Raw genomic sequence first — 10081 nt, 5'->3', positions numbered from 1 at the left:
TATATATGTTATTATTTAAAAGCTGCTTGTGATAGGCTTTGGTTCATCATGTGACGTTCTCATCGCCTCCTGCATTTGGTGGTTATCAGTGTGTTACAAAGGTACAAAACAGATTTCAGTACTTCAATAGGTTGGTATATTAACATTATATCAGTTATTGAAATTACGGTATTTTACTGTAAATGTAAGTTAAAACCGTAAAACCTAAAACGCTGCTACCGTATTTGTTACGGTAAAATTCCAGCAACCAGAGCTGCCATTTTTTTACCGTAAATTGTACGGATTTTTTTTTACAGTGTAGTTACTTCTTGATTGGAAAAATAGTAAAGCGAAACGCACTAGGTCTCTGTAAAGCTTTGAAGTTGTTCATGTTTGCTCTCTTTTCCTAATTGTATATTGATATACTTTTAATTATACTGTTTACTGATCATTTGACTTGCAACACAAACACAAATAATAATAATAATAATTTCAAGTGTCCAAAAGAACCGATTCGCGGAAATGTTTAGGGCTGACCACAACTAGGAACTATAGTCAACAGCTCATTTATCTCTGGCATGTTTCTCTGACGCAACGGAAACACGGTGTCATCGGGGAATACGTCCCTTGCTCTCAATTTTCCCGCGATTCTGGAGTTAGTCTCGACTGGTTGTGAGTGCTTTCAGAATTAAATTTGTTTTGTATAATTTGCCATAAACCTCCACAATGACAGGCGTTTACGAGTCTCCGAAACCCAGAATCAATGCGTCGATGTTGGCTCAGTACATCGGTCGACCAGTCAGCTTCGTCGGACGCTTGGAAAAGGTCAACTATAGTTTACTACCAACACACACAGCCTCACAGTATTAAAAACGAACATTTGTTAGTGCATTTACTGCGTACTGAACCTTCTAACTGTAGAAGGTGAATGATATGTGACAGGAGTGTTTTTAAATAGTATTCAGAATCATATAACGAGCCAATTATTTTCATATTATTCAATATTATTATGCATATTCATAATGCAGTAACAGTATGGTTGTGTATTGACAGGTGCATCCATCAGGAAAGGCTCTTACGCTGTCAGATGGAGAAGGAAAGTCTGCATCGGTGGAGCTCAATGATCCTGTGAGTGATCAGATCAGTATGCTGCAGCTTTCTGTGGGGCTTATTGCTCGTTATTAAGGAGGTACTCTTTCTTCTGCCCCGTTTAGCTGGATGAAGAGCTGAGTGGGATTGTGGAGGTTATTGGGATGGTGTCGAACAAAGGAACAATTATGGCTGTTTCATATACTCAGTATCGAGAGGACAAAATCTCTTTTGGTACCCATTATTAGATTGACTCTGAGTTTTATTTTTGCGTCATTGCATTCACTGGGATGCAAACCTTTTTTCATTTGTTTTGCAGATCTGGAGCTGTACAATGAAGGCCTGAAAGTTCTCCATGATTTCCCCCAGCATTACCCATTTGAGGTGTCATTAAGTGGTTAAACTGCACCTTTTATTAACCTTTTACAGTTTCTGTGTAATAGATATTTTCTGTGTTTGTAAAAACAAAATATGTAAACATTGTTTTGTTTTTGTTACTTGAAATAAAACCTTAAAACCCTCGGTTACATTGACAAACTTTGGAATTAATTTACCGTTTTACGGTATGCATGAAGCAAAGCATGATTATGAGGCAAAATTTAAGAAATCAAACGTTTTCTGTAATTCATCTGTAAAATCTCTCAAGATAACTAATTTAATCTCGCAACTAAAATGGATTTGCCTTCATTAAGCCACCTAATTGAATTATTATGAGGAGTTGGTGTGTTAGATCTTACAGATGAAGTACAGAAAACTTTGATTTCTTAAATATATATTTCCAACTGAAGTGAACATTTTTCTGATGTGTTTGTTTCTAAATAAGGTTTACATGTTTAAATTCACATCGACTATGTACACAAATACAAAAAGTGAGGTGATATGCAAGGTTTGTCTTCAGATGTTTTTTTTTTTATTCTAAGAAAAATCACGTTTAAATGATAGGCGTGTTATGATGTAGTTTTGTGTTTATATGGGCAGTTTTCTTTATCATATAACTGCCAGACAAGCCTATTAAGACAAGTTATTATGCACATTACAAATATCGTATTGGCAGAAAGTAATCCGTTTTTTCGACTTTTATTGAAAAAAGCAATATATGAGGTTGGTCTACGGACATATTCCACATCCTACATTCAAAGAATGACTATTTTTATTTCAAGATCATTTTATTTATGCTTGTCTCCTATCATTTTCTGAAAGTGCCACCAAGCTCATTTAGTTCGGTCATTTTTCACACAAGTATCTCAGTTCTGTTTGCTTATATATACTTCCACTAGATGGCAATAAAGTGGAAAACTTAAGCGGTCAGGTATCTGACAGATTGTGACTTCCGAGTTTTCTAAAACCAAGAGAAGGCTTTAAGAATTAAAATGCACTTTTTCATTAAAGATTTCTTCTACACAATAAACCTATAAATGTAAATAACTCATGAATGAAAACCAGATAAAAATGTACTAACCCTCAGTCTATCCAAGAAGTAGATGAGTTTGTTTCTTAATCTGAGTGGATTTGGAGAGATTTAGCATTACATCATTTGCGTCTTAATGGTGGATGCTCTGCAGTGAATGGGTGCCATCAGAATGAGAGTCCAACCAGCTGATAAAAACATCACAATAATCCACACTGCTCCAATCCATCAATTAACATCTTGAGAAGAGAAAAACTGATGGTAAGAAACAAATCCATCATTAAGACGTTCTAGCTTTAAACTGTTGCTTTTGGCTAATGCCTCTGTGCATAATATTGCTTTCTACACTGAAAAAGTCTGAATGAGGAGAGAAGTATGCATAGATCAAGCACTGTTTACAAACCAAAAAAAATTATAAAACGCGTTAGACTAATATGTGGGTGGATTTTGATGTGAGAGGACAACAGGGATGGACCTTTTCCACTGGAGGAAGAATTATTATGGATTATTATTATGGACTCGTATATTGGCCAGAAGCAAAGGGACAGACTATTTTCAGATAGCCTAACTAACATTATTTGGAAAATATGGTCTTATACAACAGTGAGCAGAGGACACTCCACACACTCATGGGAAACTAAAACAAGAATCCTGGAATGTTCTTCTTTAATAATGTGAGGGAGGCTAATATTTCTATGGGAAAAAACGTGTACCATTACAAAATTCATCAATCAGTAAAAGTGTCAGAAGGGGGTGAATGACCCAAATACCTCAAGCAGTCACTCGTTACCATGTTGAGTAACTCCCATATGTTTATGACAAGACAAACCATCTCCATCAAGATAAACGCCATTAGAATAAAAGATGCATTCAGATATTGTAGTATTTATATGATGATCAATAGGTGCCCTTTGTAGTGCTCACTGGTGTGGTGAGGAGTTGCCTGAGGTCAAGCAGCTGCCATATTGTTGCAAGTTCACACAGGAGTGTGGCAGGATAGCTAGCTTAGTATGTGGAGAAATATGTAAAGAATTGACCAAATTAATATACTGGAAAAGAGTAACATCATATTAGGTTTTAAGCCAGCTAATTCTATCCTTTGCTGTAGTGTGTGAGTAGGAAATATCAGATTACATTTACAAACATTAATTTGGAATGACATGAAGAATCAGAAAAAAGGGAGACAGACCAAATTCAGAAGAACTGTGGCAACGTCTCCAAGATGCTTGACGAAACCTACCTGCAAAGCTACCTGAAAAACTACACCGAGGGCAAAAGCTGCTTTAAACACAAAGTATGATCACAACAAATGTTGATTTAATTTAGTTAATAGACGTTAATTGATACATGAAATCAATTTATGACATTATTTTTGACAGCATCCTCATTTTACAGCATTTTTACACAAGTGCCTAAAACTTTTAACAGTACTGTATCTTTGCAGGTAGGTTTCTTGAAGCATCATGGAGATGTTGCCACAGTTCTTCTGGATTTAGTCTGATGGAGTCTACTATCCATCTAGAGCAGTGATGGGCAAACTTGGCCCTTCCAGGCCACTTTCCTGCAGAGATTTGATCCAACCCTGATAAAACTGACCTGCATGTAGCCTTCTAGTAGTCTTGAAGATAATGATTAGCTGGTTCAGGTGTGTTTGATTAGGGTTGGAGCTAAACTCTGAAGGAAAGTGGCCTGGAAGGGCCAAGTTTGCCCACCCCTGATCTAGAGAGTCTTTGCTTCATGACCGGAAGCCCTTTGATGCGGTTACCGAAGCTGACAAAGAGCTGTTCCGACCGCCTATAAGGGGAGGACTGCTCAATATAGATTCTCAGAGCTCTGACGGGGCAGAGCAGAGATAACTCTCTGTCCTCTTCAGAGGGAGGAAACGTGGAGAGCGTAATGACCTGTGCTCTGAACAGAGTGGAGAGCACCTTAGGTACGTAACCATGCCTTGGTTTCAGGACAACTTTAATGTCGTTAGGCCCGAATTCCAGGCAGGCAGGGCTAATGGAGAGCGCCTGCAGGTCCCCTATTCACTTTACTGATGCCAGTGCTACAAGCAGAGCAGTCTTCAGCGATAGGGCCCGAATGTTGGCAGACTGTAGCGGCTGGCTCGAAAGCGGGGCCCTTCAGGGCCCTCAGCACAGTGGGTAGATCCCATGAAGGGACAGTAGGGGGACGAGGCGAATTCAGCCTCATGGCACCCCTTAGGAAGCGGATGACCGCGCTGTTTCTGCCCACCCATTGGCCCGCAATAGGGGCATGAGTGGCCGCTATAGCCGCCACATAGACTTTAAGCATGGATGGGGAGCGTCCCTTATCCAGCAGCTCTTGCAGAAATGACAATCCCTCTTTCAAATCGGAAGTATGAGGGTCTTTGCCGCGGTTTAGACACCAAGCGGAGAAAAAAGACCACTTCAAGGCATAGAGGCATCTCGTAGGCAGGGCTCTAGCCTCTAAAATTGTGTTTAAGACTTGCTCTGGGAGGCTTGAAGGCTCCCGTCGAGCGGCCAGAGGTACAGGGCCCATAGGTCGGGCTGTTGTCGCCATATTGTCCCGTTTGCTTGCCAAGGGGCCACTATCAACAGCTGAGTTAGCTCTGATAGCCACAGCTGGTTCATCCAAAGGGGGGCCACCAGGAGAACCTTGTGTTTTTGTTCCCTTACTCGTCTGATTTCCTGTGGGATCAGGGCGATCAGGGGAAAAGCATAAAGAAGGAGGTTGGGCCAATCGTGGGCTAACGCGTCCCTGGACTTTGAGAAATAAATTGGGCAGTGAGAGTTGTCTTCTGAGGCGAAAAGGTCCACCTCGGCCTTGCCGAAGATCTCCCAGATCCTCTGAACCGTCTGCAGATGGAGCGTCCACTCCCCTGAGGGGACATTGACTGGCTGGGGAACAACGTGCTCTTGGCAAAATTTACCCTGAGTCCCAGGCACTTCAGGTGGCTGAGGAGGAGGGTCCTATGTGATATTAATTCTGCCTCCAACTGGACCAGAATGAGCCAGTCGTCGAGGTAGTTGAGAATGCGGATTCCCATCTGTCTAAGAGGGGAGAGAGCCGTGTCCATGCACTTCGTAAAAGTGCGGGGGGCCAGGGACAGCCCAAAGGGAAGGACCGTGTATTGAAAAGCCACTCCCTTGAACGCGAATCTCAAGAATCGACTGTGATGGGGGGGGCTATCTGGATGTGAAAGTATGCATCCTTCAGGTCCAAAGAAAAGAACCAGTCTCCTGAGCGAATTTGCGCATGGATCTGTTTCAGTGTAATCTTCCTGAACAACCTTTTCATGAGGGCGTGATTCAGGTGTCTGAGATTGAGGATTGGCTAGAGGCCACCATCTTTTTTGGGGATGAGGAAGTAACGGCTGTAGAAGCCTGACTCGCTCTGGACTGGAGGAACCTTTTCCACAGCTCCTTTTGCCAGCAGATTCATCACCTCTGAGTGCAGGACGTGAGCGTCCTTGCTTTGCACTAAGGTGGGGACCACGCCGCTGAAGCGCGGGGGTCTTCGAGCGAATTGGAGTGAATATCCTCGTTTTATTATCCCCATAACCCATCTCGACACTCCGGGTCTTTGATGGCCTGCCGGCGAGGGGTTGAATTAACTCGAGTGACTGGCCGCACGAGGGCAGAACACTTGTGAGTAATGGAAGAGGAAGTTTGCTCTCTTTTTGAAATTGTTTGTGTTTTATTTTTCCCGCTATAACAGTGTACCCATTAATAAACGGACCCGTTGTTTGCACAAAACACATTTCCCTCTGAGAAATGAGGGACGAGAGGCAAGAGGTCTAAGAGAGGCTGCTTGAGGGGCGGTCCGGCCGTAGTGAGATCTGGCCCCGTCCTCTTCCTGTCTCGCAGATCAGGATGACGACTGAGGTGCCGGGTCCAATGCAATCTTGGGTCAGGGTCCCTGGCACTTAGGAAGAGGGTAGCGTTTGGCCAAGCGAGAGTGTCCCCGCGTCTGCTGCACTTTAGCGGGCTGAACGGCGGGGGCGGCAGGTACTGGCCATCGATCTCCCGATCGCCTGAGTGGTGGTCTTCGTGGCGTGCAGAACAAGGTCGGTTGCGCTCCTCAGCTCCCTGAGGGTCGCGGAGTCCAGGCCAGACTCATCGTAGGATGCGAGGATCTTAGCCTGAAAGACCTGGAGGACCGCCATTGAATGAAGAGCCGAAGCCGCCTGTCCAGCTTAAGTGTAGGCGCGTCCAGCGAGAGCTGAAGTGGTCCTACATGGCTTGGACGGGTGAGCGGCCTTTGCTCTCCAGCCGATGGCCGTGGGCGGTCAGAGGTGCGCGGCCACTGACTCATCTAGGGGAGGTGGCTTATCGTACCCTTTTTCTTCAGCGCCGTCGATGGAAGTGAGGGTGGATGAAGAAGAAGTACGGAGACGGGCGGAGTAGGGAACGCGCCACAATCTGGTGAGCTCGTCATGGACCTCCGGGAAGAACGGAGAGGAACGCTGATGAGGGGCCTGGCGGCACCCCGGCAGGAACCACTCATCCAGATGACTGTGGGAGGGCTCCTCTGGCAGAGACCACTCTAAACCCAGCTCTTCGATCGCTTTGGAGAGGATACGGAGAAGCTCGGCATCCATCCCGTCTTTGGTGGCGCTGGGCGCGGACGATGGCGAGGGGGTGTGGTCAGTCACCGAGCCCAACAGCTCCTCTGCATCCGATGCTGCTGATGACATGCTGTCATCAAGCAGCTCGTCCTCACTTCCCCCAAATGAGATCAGGTCACTCGCACCAGCAGAGGGACGCTGATCAGACTGGGAGAAAAGGATGGGAGAATACTCTCTCTGGGGCGAGAGCGAGGCACGCGGGATCTGGGCCAACGTGAGCTCGCTTGCAGCCAGTCACTCGAGTCCTCTGCTCCGCTGTTTTTTCCTCACAGATCCCTGGGAGGAAGAAAATGGAAGGGTGCGAGGGGCAGAGCCGCTCTCTGAAAAGAAAGCGATCCGTGAGCGGAGAGAGGCGAGACTGAAGTTCTCATAGTGAGAACAAATAGTTCCCGTGAGCGCAGCTTCCGCATGGGATTTCCCCAAGCAAGAAATGCACTCCGTGTGGCCATCATCGGCGTGCAGGGGAGACCTGCACGAACCGCAGTAACGACGTGGCATTTGCAACAATGCCAGGCTCTTTTAGTAGCTCTTTTAGTATCGCCAGATGGTGGCAGGGGAAAAGGACCGGAACTGCTGCGTCGCTGAAGCAGCGGAGAAGCAGGTCAGGCGTGCTGAGAGGTCCCGATTCCAGCTGTGATGGCGTGTCAACGGCGAGCGGCTTCGGAACAGCGTACAGACGTAGAGTCATCACTGAAGGAGAAGAAATCAAAGAATCCTGTGGCGAACGCCCGCTTCTATAGCCAGATGCCCTGCCCATTCTTGCGGGCTTTGGCAGGCTTTGGCGGGCTTTGTCGCCATAAGTTCGTGCAGCTCCGCTGCCTAGCCATTGGTTCGTTTTTAATACACTGCACGAACCAATGGCCGTGCAGTTTCACTGCGTGAATGTAAAAAGGCTTCAGTTCCGGAGAAAAAAAGGCTTTTCCCCTAATACTTCTAGCAAGACGCAGTACGAGTGTAGTATCGAAAGGGAACTGATATTTCCTACAGCAAAAGATAGAAATAACTGACTTAAAACCATTTATTTGTTGGCGAAAATACAAGACTTTTGCACAATAAAAGAAATGTATATGAATCCTTCTTACAAAAATGTATTTATCAGCTTAAATGTCAAAAATTGTGCTCATCTGCTTTGTTTAATAATAGTCTTCTTTATGCATTTTAAAGATTTTTTTTATTACTTCATCAAGTGCCCCTCACCAAATATGTGCAAACCTGTTTGAAGTTCATGACCTTAAGTAAAACATATTACTGCCACATGCCATTGACAGTGAAGTTGACATCACCTTGACCTTTAAATAAGATACACAACATGCTGACAGAACGTATCTGACACGTAGTGTGGCTTCCTTTTAAAATAGCCTTTTTTTGGCTCATCTTGGGTTTAAGTGTTTTCATCAGATCTTTTTGCTCCATGGATGTACTCACTGCCGCGGGAAGGCTTCTGCATATCATCTTCTGACATGTTTAACAAATCACCCACGCACAATGGCTTCAAGAAACCTTTCGTAGCCTGTGGTCACACATGTAAGTTCCCAGGGCCGTTAAACTGTCTTTTAGCACCGTGCAACAGCAAATCTCTGCAGCACTTTGAAGTCACATATCATTTCACATTTTTTGTTTACACTGAACACCTAAAGTTCACAACGCGCAAAGTCGAAGCTCATTCTGCGGTTGGTTCTTGCGCTTAAAGGCACAGAATGATTAAAACGCCACTCCATTCGTTTTTCCTTGTCATGACTCCCATTGATGTGCCCCGGGCAGCAGATTTGGAATTTACTTCAATTTGGCCACTCTATGAAAGAGCTAAAATGATTAAAAATGAAAAATGGGATGTAAAGTAGAGCAGCTGAGAGGAACTGTCACATTCTTTTAAAACTAACTTGTCAAACTCAACCAGAAACAATTTGTAGAAGATATTAACATGTCATTCTCATACTGTCAGCAAATAGAGTAAATTACAGGGTAAATTATGGTATCATCAGTAAAATACTTTCCATATGGCTTTGTCTTATCACACTGAAAAAAAAAGTTACTTAAAAATGCTAGCACAGCTGCACCTCATCAGGTGCAGCTGTGACCGATCAGCCTGTGATGATGATGGCCAGGTGCTCCTCGCTTGTTTCCAGGGCGACGCTAATGAAGCTTCGGGACGCTCATCACACTCCCCCCACCTAAGCGTCGTCCTGGTCCTGATAACGATATGAGATAGTAGGGGAGAGATAGAAGGGGGGTGGGGAGTGACCCCTGACAGACCTGCGAAAGCTGCCCAGATCCGAGAGAGGCCATCCGCGTTGACGTTCGCGGCTCCAGCCCGATGACGTACTTCAAAGTGGAAGTCCTGGAGCGCGAGGAACCATCGGGTCACCCTGGCATTGGTATCCTTGGCGCGGGCCATCCACTGAAGGGGTGCGTGGTCCGTGACCAGGGTGAACTTCTGGCCCAGGAGGTAGTACCACAGCTCCAGGACTGCCCACTTGACGGCTAGGGCCTCCTTCTCCACCGCGGCGTAGTTCCTTTCGGGCGGGATCAGCTTCCTGCTGATGTAGATGACTGGATGCTCCTCACCCTCCTGGATCTGTGACAGAATGCTGCACCTTCGTCAGGTGTTCCTGCACTAATGGCATGACCCGGTCGATCCTTTCCCTCATCTGTTTTACATGCTCGATGACAGAGCGATGGGCTGCCGGCTGCTGCTCCCAGGCTTCCTTCGCCACATCCAGGAGGCCGCGGGGTTGCCAGCCAAAGAGGAGCTCGAAGGGGGTGAAGCCAGTTGAGGCCTGCGGGACTTCACGGATCCCGAAAAGGACATAGGGGAGCATCAGGTCCCAGTCGCGTTTATCCTCTGAGACCACCCGTCTCAACATCTGCTTGAGTGTTTGATTGAAGCGTTCGACCAGTCCGTCGGTCTGGGGATGGTAGACCGTGGTCCTCAACTGCTTCACCCGCAGCAGCCGGCAGAGGTCAGCCATTAGCCGGGACATGAAGGGGGT

The 10081-nt window shown here is 45.7% G+C and overlaps 1 protein-coding gene across 1 annotated transcript; it reads left to right on the top strand.

The window, feature by feature from the left end:
- Window positions 1-534: 534 nt before the first annotated feature.
- rpa3 (replication protein A3) lies at window positions 535-1605 on the top strand. Its single transcript, XM_016289484.1, has 4 exons — window positions 535-804; window positions 1033-1107; window positions 1194-1302; window positions 1388-1605. Exons 1-4 carry the CDS (start codon window positions 706-708, stop codon window positions 1468-1470), a joined length of 366 nt encoding a protein of 121 aa, XP_016144970.1. The 5' UTR covers window positions 535-705; the 3' UTR covers window positions 1471-1605.
- Window positions 1606-10081: the final 8476 nt, after the last annotated feature.

The sequence above is a fragment of the Sinocyclocheilus grahami genome, unplaced genomic scaffold (assembly GCF_001515645.1).
Source record: "Sinocyclocheilus grahami isolate Dianchi unplaced genomic scaffold, SAMN03320097.WGS_v1.1 scaffold248.1, whole genome shotgun sequence".
In the NCBI taxonomy this organism is placed as follows: domain Eukaryota; kingdom Metazoa; phylum Chordata; class Actinopteri; order Cypriniformes; family Cyprinidae; genus Sinocyclocheilus; species Sinocyclocheilus grahami.
Note: the sequence above shows the minus strand (reverse complement) of the source record. Positions and strands in the feature narration are given on the sequence as shown.

What these genes read in the sequence shown, in the direction of transcription:
- rpa3 (XM_016289484.1), top strand. Translation starts at nt 706, where the DNA reads ATGACAGGCGTTTACGAGTCTCCGAAACCCAGAATCAATGCGTCGATG. An exon ending in TCGTCGGACGCTTGGAAAAG is followed by an intron (nt 805 to 1,032) that starts GTCAACTATAGT and finishes GTGTATTGACAG; the next exon opens with GTGCATCCATCAGGAAAGGC. An exon ending in CGGTGGAGCTCAATGATCCT is followed by an intron (nt 1,108 to 1,193) that starts GTGAGTGATCAG and finishes TGCCCCGTTTAG; the next exon opens with CTGGATGAAGAGCTGAGTGG.